At 45.5% G+C, this 21,930-nt stretch overlaps 1 protein-coding gene across 3 annotated transcripts in view; it reads right to left on the reverse strand.

Annotated features, from left to right (window-relative positions):
- The window catches only part of DNAJC10 (DnaJ heat shock protein family (Hsp40) member C10), a 29,001-nt gene extending 12,220 nt beyond the window's left edge, over positions 1-16,781 (reverse strand). The window contains exons 1-14 of one of the 3 annotated variants that reach the window (XM_081163930.1): positions 16,598-16,781; positions 14,487-14,565; positions 12,878-13,236; positions 12,587-12,752; positions 10,541-10,591; positions 8,074-8,156; positions 7,192-7,323; positions 6,597-6,690; positions 6,233-6,310; positions 4,805-4,848; positions 4,356-4,493; positions 2,148-2,237; positions 1,034-1,147; positions 477-591 (exon numbers count right to left, since the gene is read on the reverse strand). In XM_081163930.1, coding sequence (XP_081020056.1) covers positions 477-591; positions 1,034-1,147; positions 2,148-2,237; positions 4,356-4,493; positions 4,805-4,848; positions 6,233-6,310; positions 6,597-6,690; positions 7,192-7,323; positions 8,074-8,156; positions 10,541-10,591; positions 12,587-12,752; positions 12,878-13,084 — 1,312 coding nt within the window. In that variant the 5' untranslated portion in view covers positions 13,085-13,236; positions 14,487-14,565; positions 16,598-16,781. Of the gene's footprint in view, positions 1-476; positions 592-1,033; positions 1,148-2,147; positions 2,238-4,355; positions 4,494-4,804; positions 4,849-6,232; positions 6,311-6,596; positions 6,691-7,191; positions 7,324-8,073; positions 8,157-10,540; positions 10,592-12,586; positions 12,753-12,877; positions 13,237-14,486; positions 14,566-16,422; positions 16,442-16,597 lie in introns of those variants that run through there. The other 2 variants (XM_081163929.1, XM_081163931.1) reach the window with 2 other exon arrangements.
- Between the last annotated feature and the right edge of the window lie 5,149 nt (positions 16,782-21,930).

Genomic DNA, 21,930 nt, shown 5'->3' on the forward strand with positions numbered 1-21,930 from the left:
GTTTTCAGCCGTCAGGAGCCGAACAGTACAATAACGGAGGTGTTTGGTAACTGAGGTTCCACTGTGTAAGCAAGCATCCTTCAGACTAAAAGCGTATCTAAGGGGCAGACATTACATAACAAACTCTCCCTTCCTAAAATAAAATAAATAAAATAAAGGGAGCCTTGGGAAGCTAGGATTTTGAGTGGTTTCCCTGCCTCAAAATGTCACTTTCCAAGCTGTTTTTGTGGGGGGGGGGGAGGAGGGTTGGGAAGAAGGAGTGCTTGGGAGTTTAAAAAGGACTGGTATGTGTGGGGAGGTCAGCCCCCCCGCTCCCATTCCTCTGCTGACACAGCCACCTGGTACTGCTTTTCATGTGTGTGTATGCGACTTAGATGCAGATGTTTGAAACTTGTAGCAACTCCCTAAGGAAGATGCATTTAAAGGCACCAGAATATTGTTACATCCTGTAACTTTTCTACGCAAGAGTCGCTTACCGTGGTGAATTTCATAGTCGTTTATTCCCCTTCCTTTAAAGACTACGACGCACGGCTGATAAACGTACAGATCATTACAAACGTTTGGGGCAGAAAGGCAGTCAAACTTGCCAACCTGTGAAATGAAAAGCCATTTGTTTGTTACGACCCTAGGATAATTTATCCATTAAATATCACAAATACACACTTCTTGCATTGCATTTAAGGGGTTCATGAATGCTATTAAGTCTGTCTATTTTTTCCCATTGAAACAAAAATATAGCAACGTGGGTTAGGTCAGTGATGTGATATTTGTGGCCCTCCAGAGGTTGCTGGGCTCCAGACTCCCATCAGCACCAGCCAGCACTGTTGTATTCCAACATCTGCATTCCAACATCTGTAATGCCACAAGTGTCCCAACAATGGCCTAGCCAGAAGGATGAGGTCTCAAGTGAAAGGAGAATATGTAGCTCTGCAGGTTGGGGGGAAGATATTGAGCCTAATAATATTCTTTTGAGGCAAGTCCCCTGCTCCACCCCACCCATGTCCATCCATTTTACAGGTTCTCCTTATCTCACCTGAATATTTTCTGCTTTAAGGAGGTAACTTAGTTTTTTAAGGTCATGGCCATCTGACTTGCCAGTCTCACCAAACTGAAAGAAGATCAGCCATCGGTGATGGGCAAGGTGATCCTTAAAAAGGGAGGAGAAAAAGAAATTAAGAGGTAAAGACAAATCCATCCATCTGTTAGAAGAATAAGAAACTGGCTTGCTCAAAGCTCTATAGAACTGCAGATTTTAGTCAAAATCAAGCAAGAAAAGAGAGAGGGATCAAATGGATTCTTTGATTTTTGCCCCAATTCAAGTGGCTGAACTTCAGAATACAGTTGTACCTCGGAACGGAATCCGCTCCGGAAGTCAAACAGACTTCCAAAATGTCCATGAACCAAGCCATGGCTTCCGATTGGCTGCAGGAGCTTCCTGTAGCCAATCAGAAGCTGCGGAAGCCGCAACGGATGTTCGGGTTCCAAAGAACGTTTGCAAACTGGGACAATCACTTCTGGGTTTGCAGCGTTTGGGAGCCAAAACGTTCGTCTCACAAGGCGTTCCGACTTACGAGGTACGACTGTACTTGGGATGGCACAAAACAACACTGACGTTTTGCTAAAGAACTCTGTGTTATATCCCAGAAGACACTCATGGCAAGATTGTGGTGAAATCAGAAACTAAAATATAATATATATGTACACACACACACACAAACAAACACTGTGCCTTGTGGGACATATTTGGCAGAAGAAAAGGCTGAGGAGTAAACCCTACACAAATCCAGAGTGGAGTCCCTAATATGGTTGGATGGCATCTTGCACACTTCCTTCTGGTAGCTCCTGCAGCCAAGCTGGTGCCAAACGTATTGCTCTGCTTTCTTTTGGACCACATCAGTGAGGCCAGGGTGTGTGGGTGTGTGTCTTGTACTCTGGACAGCCCAGCACCTCCACACCCACTGCCCACGCTTATGCCCCGGAGAGATCACTTTGCTGCTGCTAATGCAGCAAAAACAATGTGGGAGGCAACAGTTGCAAGTTACCATTCTCTTGCAGCTATATTTGGAGGACTATAGTTTCCCTTCTCCTGTTCTGAACCAAGATTCAGCATGACACCCAAATGCAGTCAAGATGAGAACACTCTTTACCTGTAATGAAGATGCTGAGATCATTTGAAAATCTGGAAGGTGCTGCATGACTTCCAAATATATCTCTCTTGTGTCCAAAGTGTTCAGGAACTAGAGAGACAGGGAAATCTCCACGTGAGTTTTATCCTTTCTTGTGCTATATTTATAATACACTGCTTTATCCCCTACATACCCAACAGATCAGCGCATTCTGCAGGAGAGGGAATCCTGCATAAACCATCCTACCAGGAGCTCTGTTTTGCCTGATGTTAGAACCAGGCCTTTAGTGTAGTGGCACCTACCCTTTGGAACTCCCTCCCACTGCACATCAAACAAGCGTCTTCGCTGTCGTCTTTTTGGTGCCTGTGAAAGAGATTCCTCTTTCCACAAGCCTTCTGAAATCTTTCCCCCAATTGGAACTGGGATTTGAACTGATTCCATTCATGTAGGCACTGTTTGCTGCTCTAAACTGTTTCTCTATTTCTGATTGTTTTTCAAAGGAATGTTTTATCTGTGCAGTTGTTTTAGCTGTATATAAACTGCTTCATATATGCTGTTATATTGTACATCACTTCAGGGTGCTTCACGGGGAAGTGATCAATAAATGAAATAAATAACAGAATTCCAGGAGCTTATCTCTGTGCTACCGTGAATGGCTTTGGAGGACGGCTTAAAAAGACGGAAGGAGTGCACAGACAAGGAGCAGGAAGATTATATCCTCATCGAGTCCAGTCTATTTCCGTCACTCTCCTATCCCTTAAAGCATCTCGCGCACTGCCTGAAATGACCCTGGGTAGGAGGGAAGTCTAGAAACAGCAGAACTGCTGCCAGCTACATGTTCCTCCTCATCTGCACCTTCAAAAGGTTTCAGTACTTGACAGGCAGAGAAATCAGCTATGCTCAAGATGTCCCCTGGAAGATGCCTGTTGCTGGCTCCTAGAAGAGGAAGGTGTCTTTTTCCATTCGCTTTATGAGTTAACGTGGGTTATTCAGAGCCTTCTTGCTTATTCAGAGCTCCTTTTGGTGACCCGGAGCAGTCTTGCGTCACAGCCTGGAGTTGGCCAACTTTGAACCCAAAGGCAGAACAAGACTCACTCTATGGCTGTGAGCCTCCAAGCATCTTAAACTCAAAAGCACCATACCAACAGTCCTGAAAATGTACCACTGCAGAAACCATGTCTAGTGTTTGTAACAGGTCTACTACCCTCGAAGCAGCATTAATTTATGATGGAGTTCGCACCTAACCCTGAAATATACTGCTTCCTCAGTTTTCTTTGGGATATTTAACAAAGCATGTAATATTCTTGTTGTTTGCTTTGGGCACGACCCAGTCAGTGCTTAATTCTGACTGGTTCCGATCGGATTTCAGAATTGGTTTGCTTTCCTTGTTAAAATCAGTGGGACCCTCTGCTTAGATCATGCCCTTCCTTTTTTAGGTTCGTTTTAAATAAAAATACAAGCATGAGAAGAAGCCCGGTTTCTTGTACCAATCAAGATCACAGCACACTCTCACACACAAAAAAAAGAGTCACCAGTACAACTTGTATTGCAGGCGACAGCAGTAACCTTAGCTGGTGTTCTATATGGCAGATAGCTATGGCTCAGGGGATGGTCTGAAGACACACAAGGCCACCATTTTTCTGAAACCAAGCAGGTCTGGGTCTAGTCCAGCCTTTCTCAACCTGTGGGTCCCCAGATGTTGTTGAACTACAACTCCCATCTAGCAAGGCCAGAGCTCAGGGATGATGGGAGTTGTAGTCCAACAACATCTGGGGACCCACAGGTTGAGAACCACTGGAGTCGGTGCCTGGATGGGTGGCCTCCTGGGACCCAGCTTGGGTTCCACGAAGGAAGAAGGTGGCACATAAATTAAGGAAGTAAATGAACAAACTGCCTCCTCCAGTATCAGCAGCTGTCTATATTAAGTGTAAACGTGTAAGCATGCAGGTGCGTAGGGTGAATTCTGGTGCTTTCAGGACAGCATCAAAATGTTTCGGTGATAACAGAATACAGAGAAAGTACAATCAAGCATCTAGAGATACAGATAAAGCGTGGATGTTTTCTAAGACACATAATTCAATTTCTCTTCTGGTGGCCAGCGACATATGAGGAATTAAAATATAAATCAACTTCTCTTTTTTTTGGTGGGGGGCGGGCGATACTTTTCCCTTCACCACTGCCGCCACCTCACCGCACGGATATGCAAAACAATCGTAAAGCGACTCATACCAAAACACCTCCTCTCTCTTTATTAGTTAAAGTGGCTCCGGGCGGAAAGAATGCGGTAGTGCTAGTTGAGATATCCAAATTATCACAAAGCTCACCCTGGGTGGCACAGTCCATCCAGCCTACATTAACAAGGCCTTCCTGTAGCAAGACAAGCGAGACAACACGAGATCAGATAGATGGAGGCAGGTTAGCTTTCTTTGCACAGGCACCCAGAGGGCATTAAAGAACAACACACATCCCACCATTCAGTTCACGCTTTGCATTTTCTGTTTTGTGAATCCCACCCTAATTAAAACAAAAAACGGGCATGTCCCAATGTTAAGCACTTTCAACGTCTGGTGGAATACTTATTATGCCTCTCCACTGGAAGTCAATGAGACTCAGCAGCACTGAACTTCGCCCGACTCACGCGCGCCATTTGAGAATTCTTGAAATCTAACGCCGCTTACCAACATGCCAGCCAGTTTAAGGCGTGTTCGGGAAGTCAGACAATCTAGAAAATAACAATAATAGATGTCTGAGAAACAAGATTTTTCATTGGGTTCATGTTTATCTACGTATATGCAACTATGCACAAACAAATAGAGGCTTTTGGTAAAAAACAACAACTCTGGTGCCTCCAAAGACTTTTTACTTAAGGGCAAAGCTAGGATAGCATAGTCGGTAGAGAATGAGACTCTTAATCTCAAGGTTGTGGGTTTGAGCCCCACGTTGGGCAACAGGTTCCTGGACTAAATTGACTCTCGCGGTCTCTTCCAGCTCTACAATTATGTGATTCTATAAAGAGGTTAAATTTGGCACATGCAGTCACAGAGAAGCTGCCTTAGGTGCTCCCCCTCCCCGGAGTTTTGCTGATATCTTCCCCACCCCCACTCTCCAAAAATCTGCACTGGAGAGTTCAGGGACTGGGGACTGTGAGAGAATTGGAAAAAGCTGCCTCCTTTTCCATTAAGTAGAATCAAATGCCATCTGTAGATGGAAAAAAATAACCTTCCGTTTGCAGGGGGCAAAGTCTGGATCTAACCCAGAAAAATCTGGAGAGTACAGTGGTACCTCAGGTTAAGAACTTAATTTGTTCTGGAGGTCCGTTCTTAACCCGAAACTGTTCTTAAGCTGAGGTACCACTTTAGCTAATGGGGCCTCCAGCTGCTGCCGTGGCGCGATTTCTGTTCTCATCCTAAAGCAAAGTTCTTAATCTGAGGTACTATTTCTGGGTTAGCGGAGCCTGTAACCTGAAGCATCTGTAACCCGAGGTACCACTGTATTTGTATGTCACTTCCTCTGTCTCTCTCTTGAAATGACATCAACACACACACCTCTGCCCGTTAGGGGAGTTTCATTTCCCCATCACATCTGCAGAGAGGGGCAGAGTAAAATTTTGCACTGGAGGTCTGAAAACGGCACAGTCATTTGCTTAAAAAACAAACTTCAGAGCCTGTTGAATACATTTTGCTGCCTGAGGCAAATGACAAGATGGCGGCTCCCTAATTACACCAGCCAAACAGACTTGACAGATGACTCTCACTTCAAGCCTGACAAAGGGGCAGCATCCTGCATGGCGCCTGAGGGCACCAAGATAGGTGAGCTGTAAGGCATAGACACCTCCCTCCCCAATACTTTGTTGCTACCCCTGCCTTGCAACATCTGCTGCTTGTTCGAGTCTGCCCAATGGTAGGGCAGGTCCTGATGAGACTGAGGGAACCTCCAGAGGCAGCCAGGAACATATCTATGCTTCTGAAAGATAAGCTCTATCAACTAGCATAGAGAAAAGAGGATGTGTTTTAACAATCTCAATAGGAAATGGGGCACAGCAGCCTAGCAACCAAGCATAAATTTAGGTATTAATAGCTGAAAAAGGTACACATGTATATACTCACCTCCTTGCTCAGCACAAAAAGTTATTAACCAGCCAACGCCAGAAGCAAATGCAGTTTGAACAGCACTGACAAAATTTCCTGAAAAACAGAAAACAAATAATTCCATATTTTAATTTAATTTTTTATACCCCGCCCATCTGGCTGGGTTGCCTCAGCCATTTAGGGGATCTGCACCTGTTTTCATTCATTCAAAAACTTTACTTAGCATTAACTACTTGTTGCATGACATTGATCCTTTCTACATTTTTTTAAAGATCTGATTGAGAGAGGTTTAGGTTAACTTATCTGTTGCCCACTATTGGCATTACAGGGTTTGAAATATGCGCAAAATTAAAAATAATTTTACATTAAAGCAGCAGCTTACCTGCCCATAATTCTGTCACTGTGCTTGTGACAAACTGCATGGCAAAACTCATTAAGCTCTCCTTGGACCTGTCTCCAAAATATTTCACTGGGTTCTGCGAGAGAAACACATCTCATTTTAAACCAATAATGCAATTTATGTATTAGCCAATACTTAACACACTGAATTACATCATGAATCCATCCATCCAAACAACCAAACAACCAACCAGAGTCCCAACGTCCTTCAAATTATACTTTGAAAATCTGGGACTCTAACCTTAGCTCTTAGGTGTAAAAATGTATGTAATAGCTACAGAGCATCCCTGCCCCCCCCCCCGCAACAAAAACACCATAATTATTAAAAGGATTCAGAAAGCATATTGCCCTGGAGCCATTCCTGTCCAGGTTTTTGGTATTAACATTTTCTCTGGGCAACGTTGCTTTCTAGGGTTGTCCTATTAGAACTTACTACGTTTGGCCTCATGGGTGGCTGTCCCTAAATCTGAAATAAGTTGGGGTTCTCAAAAATAATAATTAAAAAATCCTCAATGGACTGGGACTCCTGTACCTGCCCAGGATGGGTGCTGGAGGAGTACAAATATTTGCTTGCTTACCATTCCGGTTTTAAACACATACAGGCTTGGGTAGCTATTGATTCCTTTATTCCGGCAAAGCATCCTGTTATCGCCACAGTTGACGGCTCCGATACGTATTAATCCATCCATTTCTTTAGCAAATTCTCTCCACTTCCAAGTTGATTTGGGGGGTGGGGGGAAGAAAGCGAGAGCCTAGGTTATTTTTTTCTACCAAAAAACGTGATTCGTTTTTGAAATGCTACCAAGAGAATTTTAAAATGCTTGTTTACCAGCATGCATATAATTCTATCACAACAGTTAAGAACCCAACCCAAGTTGAAGGTCACTGCTATTCTGCCCACCATTCTGATTATCCCTGTAGGATCTCATTCTTTCTACCCACATATTTTCCATGTCGGCGGGGAACCTCTGGTTCAACTCGTTGCAGAGCTTGTTGAAAAGGGCTGTAGCTCAGTGGTAGAAACATCTGCTTTGCATGCAGAAGGCCCCAGACTCAATCCCCAACATCTCCAGGTAGGACTGGGAATCCTGTCCCTTGTCTGAAACCCTGGAGAGCCTCTACCAGTCAATGTAGACAATACTAAGGTAGACAGACCCATGGTTTGGTTGAGTACAAGGCAGGTTCCGATGACCCTAAGGATGGCCAGTGTGGATGCCAATGTCCTGTAGACTTGCCAAAATGTGAAGATGTGTCTATGCTTGCACAGAATGGGAGACCAGGCTGCAACCATTAGTGATAGAGCCACAGATTGGTCAATGGCAAGAAAATAATACAGCTCTCGCATACCCTTCAACTCTCATGCCGTGGTAAGAGTCTTCCCCTTTCCCCGCGAAGGTCTCTGCCCAAGGAAACCAGGGTATGCATTCAAAAGCAGCATGCATGGGCTGACCTATACCTACCGTCGGTGCTAAATCATGGCAATGGGAGCATCGAGGGGAATAGAAATTGATAAACCACAATTCTCCCGAAGTAACAGCAGCATCTAGAACAACAATATTTAAAAGGGTCAAAATTCTGCCCAATAATTTTCATTAGTTTTCCATTTTTAAAAAAACAAATTAACAACAAATTAATTCCAATTTAACACAATTTTTTAAATTGACTTTCCACCCCCCTTCAAGGTGCTTTTTGCCCCTCCCTCCTTCGCTGCTTACAGAAAAATATTTTTTCTTAATCTCTAATACTTTCCCATCCATTCCCATTTCCATCAATTCCTGTCCAGCCGTTTACCTATTTTCCCAATTAATCAAATGAAATTAATCTTCCTTTATTAATCCATATAAATCATTAAGCATAATCTTAAATCATATTTCCTCCATTACAATACGTTTTGTGTGACAGTCACAAAATGGCTGCGGTGGGGCTGTAGCATAATGTAAAATGGCTGCCATGGAGGCATGCAGCAGGGGCCAAGCCAGTGCAAACAGGAACTGAGAAGAAAGAGCCAAGAGTCTCTCACTAATTTTTGAGGGGCAAGTCCCTGATACCGTTCATAGGTGCAAGAGCAGATTGTGGTGGACACAATGGGACACACATGGGCATCATTTGGGCACCCCTTGAGCTAGCTACTTGTAAACCCAGACTTTTGATGTTTTTTTATGTAACATGAATGCTGGCAGAAAACTCTGTCTGAAGAGGGCATCTCAAAAAAAAGGCAAGAGCACCCAACATTTCAAAGGGGTGGACATTGTGGAAAGGGCTCCTCTCCCTACCCCTAAAAGGGGCATAACAAAACTGCCTCTGCAGAGGAGAACTTGGGAGTGTGAGGAATCCTGGTCCTTAAAACCGCAGAGAGCTGAGTAAGTCATGCACAGGGAAATGTCTGCCGTACTCAGTTTCCAGTTGCCCAGCAACGAAGGAACAGTTCCGCCACATATAACCATGCCAATTTAACCCATCTTTTGAGTGTGCATGTACTTGTGCCTTAAAATCCATTTCACCAAATGCATAGCATGGTCTGTTTGTGGCAGAGACGAACAGAGGTAAGGAAGGGGGAAAAGAAGCAGCATTGATATTGTCAACGAACAGGTACATTTCACCCCCTAAGCCCACCTCAAATGACCCCATGCTGCTGAATTCCCTCACCCCTTCCACTGCCAAGAGGAAAGCTGCTGAGGCTGGCAGAGGGGTGTGTGTGTGAGAGAGGGGAGAGAGTATGAATGGCAGATGAATGGATGGGGAGAGAGGTTGGGGTAAGTTCAGTCTGGAGGTCCCAGAGAGAGACAGGCTGGGAAGGAGGTGTGTGTGAGAGAGAGAATGGTTGGTTGGACGGATAGAAAAAGGGGAACCACCACCCACTTTTGGCTTGGGCCACACTCCCTTTTTGGTTTGGGCCCTGACCACCACTGGTATGCGGCCCCCAACTTCTTTCCCCTGAGAGAATATGGCCCTTAAAAGGCTCCTCATCCCTGTTTTAGTGCAACAAGCTAGAGCGGTGTAGGCTGCTGTAAGGAAAGGGTGAAACTGGGCTGCCTGGATTCCTTGGAGAAAGGGCAGGGCAAAATGATAATAGCTGAATGAACGAAGGAATGAAATACCAGCCAAAAGCCGCTTTTAGCAAAAAAATTGCCACTGCTATTGTTATTTATAAAAAAGGGCCTATTCGGTTTCAACATTACCACTTAGGCCAGATCAGATGCTGGATGACCGTGAAATACAGAGAATGTAAAAAGCATAAAATCTGTCAACTGCTCAAATACCAGGGGTGGGGAAACTCTCACTGTGTGCACAAGTGTGTTGTTATCATGCTAGGCAAACACATTCAATTCTGCAAATAACCCTGGTCAAACACGAACAGGAAATGCAAACACGTAACCGATGTTTAGTTATCTGTGAGTTGTTTCCTGAGGAGGAGAACTAAGTTAGCAAAGTCCGATTTTTCTCTTTAAAAAAACAACAACCAAATGTAGGATCATGATACAGTTAACTCCCAAGCCCAAATTAGTAAAGTGGTCTCCCCTGAGAAAACCTATTCAAAATATATCTTAAGTAAGAAAAGCAGAACAATTGGTAAGTGGAAATAACTCAAGTGCTTTGTTTGGACCACTAATCTTACTTAAAGGAAATTTCTGTAAAGACGGCAGAGCGGAACTTCAGAAAAAAAGCAGGAATAATTTCCCCTTTTCGTCAAGGTGTTGCTCACTTTCCACAGAGACTGAGGCAATGAGTGCTGTAAAGTTTCTACAGACAAATGACTCACAGGGAAGAAATAGAACGCTGCCTTTGAACACCGAGCTCTCATAGTCACTCTGGTTGACATTTTGCAATCCACGTAACGTTTTCTCCCAGGAAAGGATGAGGCGGCGCAATTATGCACTCTGAATAAATTAAAAAGTGCCTGGAAACCACATGAACATCATGACTTACCAAATTCTCCTCTGTCCAGCGTTATAATTTCAGGATCATCATCATAAATACCTGGCAAAGAAACAACCCATGAGCATTCAAAAACAACAACAAGGGCATTTGAATAATAAAATGGCATTTGCTACGTCATTGTACATAAGCTTGGATTGCACCAGATAGCAAATGGTGAGAAGGAATTTCGTGCTGGCGAGTGAAGGGGCTTTCACAGCATAAAACTATACAAAAAGGTGCAGTATTCAGAATAAGACCCTCTTATTCTGGTCACAACTGCTCAGCAATTGATTCAGCTAAATTCATTTTTCTTGAAGCCACGTGAGGTGGCTGCAAGACTATATTTACTAATTTTGGGGAGAAAGTGTGGGATTGTATAATTATGACTGTCCAGAAAAAGCTAAAATTTTCAGCAGAGAACATTCTTCTGAACGATATACCTATTGTATGGGAGTTAACAACGGGACAACGAAAATGGATTCTATGCGCTCTAATGGTAGCCAAGAGACTGATATTGATGAACTGGAAGAATAAAGGTATGGTCCCCTTTAATAAATGGATTGACTACATGATAACACTTGCAGCTTATGAACGGACTGCTTACAGATATAGACTTTGTTTGGATAAATATGACAATATTTGAAATGAGTTTATACAAAATGTAGTAGACCATTAATATTTCCATATGTGTTAGGACAGAGGTTTTCAACCTTTGTGGCTCCACGGCTCCCTTGACCAACTACACTCTTTCTGTGGCACCTCTGTGGGGCTCAGGAGCCTAGTTATGTCACCCCTTGCCTGCAGAGCTGGCAGCCCCTCACCCCTACCTTGTGGAGGGTGCCCTCAGCCTCCTCTCTTCTTCCCTCTCCTTGGGAGTCCTCTGGGCAGCTGCATCTGCCCCCCCCCCCGGTCTCTGAGCTGCACCCCTCACTGCCCCAAAGAGAGGTGCCTCCTCACATTGCCACAGAGGGTCCGGGAAGCACCCCCTGACCAGCCCCAGACACACTATTCACCTGCGGAGCTTGTAGCCAGGGCTGCTGCAACCAACAGCTGTGCAAGCCTTTGGGAGGCAGAGACGTGAGAGGGCATCAGAGGAAGGGAGGGAAGGAAAGAGGGACAGAGACCACTGTTGCCCGTGGCACCCCTGAATATCATTCAACACACCCCAGAATGCAACGGCACACTGATTGAAAACCACTGTATAATAACTTCAGGATAATAAAATCAAATTTATATAAGAATGTATGAGTTAGGGTATTTTTCATATATTTTCATATATTCATAGGTTGCTTCTTTCTACACATTTTTGGGCCTTTTTCTGCTCTCGCCCCCCCCCCCCGCATCACTTTATTTCTTTATATTTGAAACCAATAAAATATTAATACAGTGGTACCCCTGGTTACGTACTTAATTCGTTCCGGAGGTCCGTTCTTAACCTGAAACTATTCTTAACCTGAAGCACCACTTTAGCTAATGGGGCCTCCTGCTGGCGCCGCCGGAGCATGATTTCTGTTCTCATCTTGAAGCAAAGTTCTTAACCCGAGGTACTATTTCTGGGTTAGGGGGGTCTGTAACCTGAAGCGTATGTAACCTGAAGCGTATGTAACCCAAGGTTCCACTGTACCCTAATCCTGCAGGCTGGCTAGTGCCCAAGGGTTGCCAGCTGACTAGCCACGACAGCTTCAAAACATTAAAAACCAATTTTAAGCGAGTGGGAGGAGAACTAGTTACAGTTTTCTGCTCTGAGAAGCTGTTGAGTAAAAAAGGTGTTGGATGAGTCTTGTTAAGGCGTAGGAACAAGAACCAACTCTAAAGGGCACTTAGCAAAAGAATGGAATAAAGGCTGTCCTGTCCCTAAGAATCAGACTAATTAAGAAAGCCAAGGACACGCTGTGTACCTCCTTGCAGCGGCCACAGGCCAACACAGTTAAGTCCACGTTGGCTCTTTTAACTGTGTGCCAGCCTGGCTACCGTGTAATTTCAAGGCTACACTAATTCCGGGCAGGGAGAACAGCACAAAACAGTTGCGCCCCACTCACATGCGTGTTATCTTACCAAAATCGTAGCGATAGTAGTGCCAGCTCTCATATCTGCCTCCTTGCTGCTGGTCGTCCAGACCTTTCTCGCCGTATTTGTCATATTTCTTTCGCAGATCTTCGTCTTTCAGCACTTCATACGCTCTGTTTATTTTCAGGAAGTTTTCGTGGGCCTCCGGATCATTCTGCAAGAGAGAAAAACTTCCTAGCGTTCACTTACCAAACAAACAAACATTGCAACCCAACACATTTCAGTCTTGAAATGTTCTTGGCTAGTTGAAAAAAGCCTTTCCATGACCAGGCAACCTACCTGATTCTTATCAGGATGCAACTTCAACGCTAATTTTTTGAAAGCCTGCCTTATTTCTCTACTTGTTGCTTCTTTGGATATTCCGAGTAAACCGTAGTAGTCTTGATCAGGAGAAACCAAAGCTATCAGATATACTAACACTAGTGATAGCAAAAAGAGTCTTTTGAAGTCTGTGAGGCACTTTCCTCTGGGTAACAATGGCTCCATGTTGAGTGCTTGAGCGAGGCAAGCGTCAGAGACCAATACAATTCACAGTGCCGTAGCCAAATAACTGAATATATTTCTGAAAAAGCTGCTCATAGGATGTTTGCTGTCATGGTCCAGAGGCAGCCCACTTGGGTTCTTCAAAGAGACAGCGCCTAAAAGGAAGACAGAAGTTTTCAGATGGTCTGTGCTATACGGTAAATGCAGAGGCCTAGTCACTTCACAGCGACACTTGCAGATGAACGCAGTTTCATTTTGTGAAATCTCATTTCCTAGGCAGTAAAGAGCCTTTCGTTTACAAAGGACTCATTTCGTATACTGCTATTAAAGGCATATGGGCATGTGGTGGCAACTGGTGATATTCCTACTCACTGGTAATCACTGAGGGACACTAAATGTTTCTTGGATTTCCACAAATGTAGTCTTATGATCTTCACCTTTTGTTCCACATATTTATATCTTGAAATCAGCGTGACCTTATCTTCAACTACGTAACAAATATCCTACTCCCGTTACAAGGCCGCTTCCAGAGTAATAAATTGTTTCTGGGAGGGAAGGAAATGGGGTAGAAGACTGTCGACATTTTACATTAAGAGTTTTTAAAGCACATTAAATTCATTTTGTATTTAAGTACTAGCCTGGTAGTTTGGTCAAGCATTAATTTGATTCAGTGTTGGGCATTACTTCTATATTATACAGTTTTATAGCTTTATTACCTTTAGGTGATTTTACTGTGCACTGCCTTGGTACTTTGTTAAAGAGTTGGCAGTTTATAAATATAGGAATTAAAAATGCATAAACAGATGGCAAGGATATTGCATGCAGGCGAATGAACTACGGTGGTAACATTGTGGAACTATTTAAAAGGCTGCCTTAACGTGTTGTTCCCTAAAACCTAGAAAATATGCAACATTTGCCTTTGGCAATTGTTACTTTCTTGCTACAGATGTAGGTATCTGTCAACAATGAGCAACTTGCATGGCTCATTGGAAATCCATGGAGGGTAAAGCTATCAGTGGCTACAAGCTATGATGTTTATGCTTTGTCTCCTTGGTCAGAGGCAGTAATACTCTCAATACCAGTTGCTGGAAACTAGTGGGGGAGAGCTGTCCTGTGTTCGAATCCTGCTTGCAGCTTCCCACAGGCACCTGGTTGGTTTCTTAAGAATAGGATGCTCTACTTAGACAGGCCATTGGCCTGATCCAAAAGGCACTTCCCATGTTCTTCCCCAATACAATCCCCTTGGGAGCATCTGTGCTGGCCAGATTTATGCTTCGGACAGGACAACATAAAAAGCGAAGCTTTTCCAAGGGTGGAATCCGAAAACAACCACAACCACCGCCACCGCCACTTGTTGATTTCTGCTATTAAAAAGCACAGCCACTAGTAAAGACAGTAATCCTACCATTTTAAGGCCAGAGGAGGAGGTGATTGCAAGGAAATGACCATTTAGGCTTGGGTCATTTGGGGGTGAAAAGAAAATCCTGGCGAGGGAAGAAAGAAGAATGAGTGGAAAGAAGCAGGTACTGAAGGAATCTGAGAGAGCAAAATGAAATAATAATAATAATAATAATGACAGGAAGAATACAGGAGCAATAACAGAACCATCGTAAAACCATCCACTCCCAGTTTATGGTGTGGGAGGCCACCTGAGCACTTTGTGAGCGCCACCTTGAATTCTATTATGGGAAGGCAGGTGAGGAATAAGTGAAGCAAAATAACTGAAAATAAGATCAAAGGAGTGAAGATAATCCTACAGCCCCAACTGCGTTTGATCCAAGGAGGGAAGGGGGATCACTGGGTGAGCTGAAAGTACACATGAGAGGGTCACACTCAATGCCCAGCCTGCTGCTGGCTGCACATTCAACGGCTGTGCAAAGGGGTTCTATGCACAACAGCCAGTGTGGTGCAGCGGGCAAAGTGTTGCCCTAGGACCTGGGTTCAAATCCCCACTCGAGTCCCAAAGCTCATCGACTTGGTGACCCTGGACCAGTCCCCCACATCTCTCAGCTTCAGAGGGTTGTTATCCTCATAACATATGCCATGCACGCCACCATACAGAATTATAGAATTGTAGAACCGAACAGGACCACAAGAAGCAGAAGCAGAGTTTGGATTTGATATCACGTTTTATCACTACCCGAAGGAGTCTCAAAGCGGCTAACATTCTCCTTTCCCTTCCTCCCCCAGAACAAACTGAGGTGAGTGGGGCTGAGAGACTTCAGAGAAGTGTGACTGGCCCAAGATCACCCAGCAGCTGCATGTGGAGGAGCAGAGACGCGAATCCGGTTCCCCAGATTACGAGACTACCACTCTTAACCACTACACCACACTGGCTCTGACTGCCTGCAATGCAGGGATCTTTTGACTCAAACCCACAACCCTGAGATTTTAATAAGAGTCTTGCGCTCTACCAACTGAGCCAGTCTAACCCAGGCCTTCTCCAGCTCCTTGGAAGGAACGGCAGAGCAGGTTCTGCACAGTCTGAAAGGAAAGCTGCAGCTATCGGATGAACTTGGCCGGACACAACACCCTCTGAAAAACTATGTCAGGAGCTGCTGTGAGGTTTCAAAGTGAAGAAGGCTGCAAGCTTGATATACAACCTTTAGAAGACATATGAAGCTTTTAAACAATGTTTAATGTTTTATTATATGTGGGAAGCCGCCCAGAGTGGCTGGAGCAACCCAGTCTGATGGATGGGGTACAAATAATAATAATAGTAATATTATTAATAACAAGAAAAAACATCATATTCACGACAGTTTGCCAGTGCAACGGTCTCTCCTTCCTTGGAGGTTTTCAAGCAGAGGTCGGATGGCCATCTGCCTGAATGCTTTAGCATTGCAGGGGGTTGGACTACAGGACCCCAGTGGCGTAGCGTGGGTTGTCAGCACCCGGGGCAAGGCAAGTAATTTGCGCCCCCTAACCCATGAATTTGCGCCCCCTAACCCGTGGATTTGCCCTAACCCTAACCCCCAGATGTTGCGCCCGGTGCGGCCGGCCCCCTGCACCTCCCACGCTACGCCACTGCAGGACCCTCAAAATCCATTCCAACTCTAGAATTCTATGGTTGGTGATGTCTTCCATTGCATCCCTTCCTCCTCCATTTCTACGTGCCCTCTGCTTACCAGGTAACTATTTTAAAGCAAGGAAACACACTGGGGTCCGAGGAGAAGAGGCAGAGGAAAGGGAGTTCACTAAGCGAGCGAGGGAAAGAAAGAAAGAAAAGAAAAGAAAAGAGGGAAGGAGGGAGAAAGAGAATGGGACTACAGATGGGGGGGGGTATGTGCGGCCATGAGAACCCAGAGGATGCCCCGGGTGACAAAGGAAAAGGTGCCTACATAAGGAATGCTATCCCTGAAGTTTTGGGGCGGCGCAGCAAGCTCTTGGAACACCAATGGGATGTTGCTTGGGAGAGAAGGACGGAAGGAAGGAGGCGTCGAGAAAAGCGCTTCCTTCCCTGTCCCTGGTCCTCCGTCCGCTTCCTCTGCGCTGGGGGCCTCTCCGGAGCCTTACCCGGTGGCGGAGCTGGGGGTCCTTCCCTCCGCTGGCCGGCGCGGAGCAGGAGCCGTGGAGCAGGCAGGCAGGCAGGCAGCAGGCAGGCCTGCGCCGGAGGAAGAGGGAAGCGCGAGAGGCGCGGAGGATCCGGCTCGCAACCGGAGGCGGCGGGAAGGCGGGCGGGGCGCAAGGCTGACGTGGCCGCAGCTCCGGCAGCCCCGGCGCCCCGGGGGAAGCGCTCAGCCGCCTGGCCGGGGGTGGAGGCGCCTTGGCGGGACTAGAGGTGACGCCGTGTTCCTGACGCGCGCTCTTGGCGCTCCTCTTCTAGGCCTGCCCTGAAACAGATCGGGCAGACGGGGGTGGGGGTGGGGTGGGCCTCGTCTTCCACCCTCCCGGCGCTTCTTAACGTTGGCTTGCTCATGAGTAAGCCCGTGAGCCTTAGCCAGGCGCAGCTGCAGACGCGGTGTGCGGGGAATAAACCTCTGAGCTCTCTCTCTCCTTCCCAATGTCATATAGGAACCCCAAGGGTCATCTAGTCCAACCCCCTGCAATGCAGGATTTTTTTCTGCCCAATATGGGGATTCGAACCCACGACCCTGAGATTCAGAGTCTTGTGCTCTACAACTGAGTTATCTCATTGAACTCTGGCTCCCCTTGGCAGAGCCATGCAGTCCAGGAGCATCCCATAAGTTCCCCATCCCTTATAAGACGCACTCACTTTGGATTAAGCCCCACTGAACTGTGTGGGACCGACTTTGCATTTCAAGAGTTGTTCCGTGAAGCCTGTGGGACATCGCAGGGGGTTGGGCGAGATGTCCTTGGGGTCCCTTGCAACTCTACAATTCTTTGATTCTGTAGAGGGCAGGCCCAATCCAGCAATGCAACAGAGTATTGGGGGGCGGGTTTGAGGCACTGTTTTAGACACAAGCATCTCGGTAGTGGGTGACTTTCTGGGTGGGTTTGTTTGTGTCTGTTTCTTACCAATATGGGGCAAAGTCTGGCTCACTCTTTATTAGCAAAAGCTGACAGATTAGATGGATCATAGATTATAGAATTGTAGAGTTGGAAGGGACCACGAGGGTCATCTAATGGGTGGAAGACATGGAGGGTTTCTGGTCATTTGATCTCACCTCCTAGCGTCACACACTGCTCATCATACCCCAAGATGAAGTTGGCAGGGCCACCGGATTATAAATTTGGAACCACAGAGCCTAGGACTTGCTGATCAGAAGGTTGGCAGTTTGAATCCCCGCGACGGGGTGAGCTCCCGTTGCTCGGTCCCTGCTCCTGCCAACCTAGCAGTTCGAAAGCACATCAAAGTGCAAGTAGATAAATAGGTACAGTGGTGCCTCGCAAGACGAAAAGAATCCGTTCTGTGATTCTCTTCGTCTAGCGGTTTTTTCGTCTTGCGAAGCAAGCCCATTGACGGATTAGCGGATTAGCGCTTTTAGCGGCTTTTAGCGGCTTTTAGCGGCTTTTAGCAGCTTATCGGCTTATCGGATCAGCTGATAAGCGGCTTAGCGGCTTAGGAAAAGGGGGGGAGGGGGAAAAAACCCGCAGGAACTCGCAAGACATTTTCGTCTTGCGAAGCAAGCCCATAGGAGATTTGTTTTGCGAAGCACCTCCAAAACGGAAAACTCTTTTGTCTAGCGAGTTTTCCATCTTGCGAGGCATTCGTCTTGCGGGGCACCACTGTACTGCTCTGGCGGGAAGGTAAACGGCGTTTCCATGCACTGCTCTGGTTCGCCAGAAGCGGCTTAGTCATGCTGGCCACATGACCCAGAAGCTGTATGCCGGCTTCCTTGGCCAGTAAAGCGAGATAAGCGCCGCAACCCCAGAGTCGGCCACGACTGGACCTAATGGTCAGGGGTCCCTTTACCTTTTCCCAGAGCCTTAACAGAGCTTTTTTTTTACAATTCATGTAGGAGCCCAGCCCAGGGAGAGAAACCTTCCTCCAGGCTTCTCCAACCTGCTGCCCACCAGATGTTGCCCGACTCTCTCAGGTGCTCCCATTGTCTCTGACCATTGGCCATGCTGGCTGGGGCTGATGGGAATCCGACATTATACTGCAGTCGTCCTCTCCCCCTGCCTCTCGCAGCAGCACCTGAGAAGTGACCCTCCCAGGCATTTCAGCTGTGCATCTCACCTCATGGACTTTACATGGCTGTAGGGCAGAGCTTTCCAAACTGTGCGTCGTGACACATCAATGTGTCGGCTGCAGTGTGTCATGTAAATGCTCTGCACGCTCCTCCCGGGGCTGGAAAGGGGTTAGTTTAACCTCCGGTTTGCTAGTCAAAATGAATTACTGTGTTGTGAAATGTCTAAAAAGCGTGTCACCAACAGGAAAAGTTTGGAAAGCTCTGCTGTGGAGGTTTCCTGCTTTTCTCCTTGCAACAGCACCCAAGCTGTGCAGTGAGGCAAAGGATTCGTGAAATAGCCTTTGATACCAGAAGTTGCCGGAAACTACAGGCTGTTGCTGCCTTTATGTCCAGTTTGTGGGATTATCATAGATATGAGCAGATTTCTGGACTAGGTGGGCCACTTGCCTGGAATCATAGAATCTAGACCAATGCCCTGCAATGCAGGAATCTCAGCTAAAGCATCCATGACAGATGGCCACCCATCTTCTGCTTGAAAGGTCCAAAGAAAGAGAGTCCACAACCTCCCGAAGGAGACCACTGGCAGACAGCTCTTACTGTCAGAAAGTACTTCCTGATGTTGAGTCGGAATCTCTTTTCTTGCAACTTGAAGCCATTGGTTCGAATCCTGCCCCCCAGAGCAGGAGAAAACAAGCTTGCTCCATCTTCTATGCAACAGCCCTTAGGAAATTTGAAGATGGCTATCTCCTATCCATCTCCTTTTCTCCAGGCTAAAAATTCCCTGAACCATACCTCCTAAGGTTTGGTTTCCAGATCTTTGATAATCTTGATTGCCCTCCTCTGCACACCTTGTCAACACCCTTCTTAAATTGTGTTGCAGGTGTGGTCTGACCAAGGCAGAATAGAGTAGTACTATTACTTCCCTTGATCTGGACACTATACTTCTGTTGATGCAGCCTAGAATAGCATTGGTGAATAGCCTGATGAAGGAGAACTGTTCTTATGTTCTTGTGCATTCAGGCTGTCCTGGAAATTTCACTGGAATTGCAGCACTGCAGTTGTCATTCACGCTCCAGTGTTATTTCGTGAAGGCTAGAAGTTGCTGGACTCCCATCAGTCGCAGCCAGCATGGCCAGTGGTCAGGGATGATGGGAGATGGAGTCAGCAACACCATTCCTGATCTAAGTTGTCATCTAAAACATGGGTTGGCAGCAGGGATATTGCTGTGTATTTTCCCAGAGATGGTCAGGCATTTCTGACTCTCTGCTGCTTATCAACAGCAATGACAAAAGGACCCTCTCTCTGGATGAAATTAAAATAGCAAGGCAGGTGGGGTAGCCCAAAGCAGATCTCAAAAAAAAAAATGTGGAAAGGACTGTGAGTTCAGTTTTGGGATTCAAAACAAATTATTAATTCTAAGTATATGCCAGGCAGAGGGCCTTCTCGGTAGTGGCGCCTGCCCTGTGGAACACGCTCCCATCAGATGTCCATGAAATAAAAAATATTTGACTTTTAGAAGACATCTGAAGTTTTTAATGTTTGAAGTTTTATTCTGTTTTTAGTGTTCTGTTGAAAGCTGCCCAGAGTGGCTGGGGAAGAAATAATAAATTATTATTATTATTATTATTATTATTATTATTATTATTATTATTATTATTATTACCCAAGACTCTGATGAGTGGGTTTTGAGGCTTTGATTTAAACACAAAGATTCCAGAAACCAGAAGTTTGCCCACCCCTGATTTGGAACACATTTCAAGTTCCTTCTCTCCCACAAGTTGGATACAGTTGTACCTTGGAAGTCAAACGGAATCTGTTCTGGAAGTACGTTCAATTTCCAAAATGCTTGGAAACTAAAGTGTGGCTTCTGATTGGCTGCAGGAAGCTCCTGCAGCCAATCGGAAGCTTCAGAAGCCCCGTTGGATGTTCGGCTTGCAAAATTGATTCGCAAACTGGAACTCTCACTTCCGGGGTTGCATCGTTTGGGAGCCAAAATGTCTGAGTACCAAGGCAAGGCGTTCAAGAAACAAGATATGACTGTATTTATTATTTTGTGATGTATGGTCACTTTCAGAAGAGCTGTTTGTCAAGCATTCATCCTGATTTGTTTGCACAAAGTTTGAAGGGAGGTCATGGGATGTTGACTGTTCATTGTGTATTGTTTGCAGGGGTGGTTATACAATGTTGCATCAAGCAGTTGCTATCCCAAACTTTCCAATGCATTTCCTTGCTGCAAAAAGTTGACATTTTTTTCATAGGTGGGGTTGTTTCACATGAGCACCAAGCCCCCTTTAACTGTACAACCTGAATTTGCTGGCGTGCAGTTGAGTCCCAGTGTGCAAAATAACAAGTTTAGAAAAGCCCCGTGGAAAAGATTCAGCAAAGAAGGACGATCTGTTTTCATTTGGTGCATGGATACTTCCTATTAAAATGAGTTTTGCATACAAGAGACCTTTGAGAAAAATACATTCCTTGTTAATGATCTGTTAATGTGTCTTGCATTCTTATAGGAGCATTTTAAGGTATAATAATTATAGCCAGTCCCAGAGAATTTGAAGACCCAGGAGCTCCTTACTGTTGACCCATCTGTTTTTCTCTTGCTATTTGGATTTATGTGTTTCTTCTGAAGTGATAATTGTAGGGTGTTCTTTTCAAAGCATGAGAGATTTCTCTCTCTCTCTCCAGGGGTATACCAGACATTAAGCAAGCAAGCAAAAAGGTTATTCTGCATCTCCCTCCGCCCCCGTCCTTCTCTCTCTCTTGAAATAAAGATGATAAATACATTTTGCAGATGTCAGCTAAGAGTTTATCTTAGCAGTTGCATCTTGCTGGAAGGTGCATCTTCTATATTACATAGTACCAGTGACAGGACACCAGAGGGTGCTCTGCTCACATCATTTTCCACTGAAGAAAGAAAACCATTTTTGTGTAATACAGAGCAAATGAATAATTTTATCAAATTCATGGGATGCGTCCAAGCTACTGATGAATCATATATTTTATTGTAAATATATCCCCATACACCACCTTGTTATATTATATGACTTGGTCAGGGTTCCAAACTCCCAATGTTCTAGGCGCATTTTGCGACAGGGAATTTCATTAGTGCGAACACTTTCTGAGCTCTGGGCGCAATACTGCACCTGAGAATTCAGATTAAAACTGCAGAGTGGAAGAAAAGGAAGACCTTTTTCTGCCTCCCCACTTCCAGCTACTCTCTGAAGACTGGAGAAGAGACCTTCTTAAGAATAT

This window comes from Podarcis bocagei, assembly GCF_964188305.1.
Source record: "Podarcis bocagei genome assembly, chromosome: 1".
NCBI lineage: Eukaryota > Metazoa > Chordata > Lepidosauria > Squamata > Lacertidae > Podarcis > Podarcis bocagei.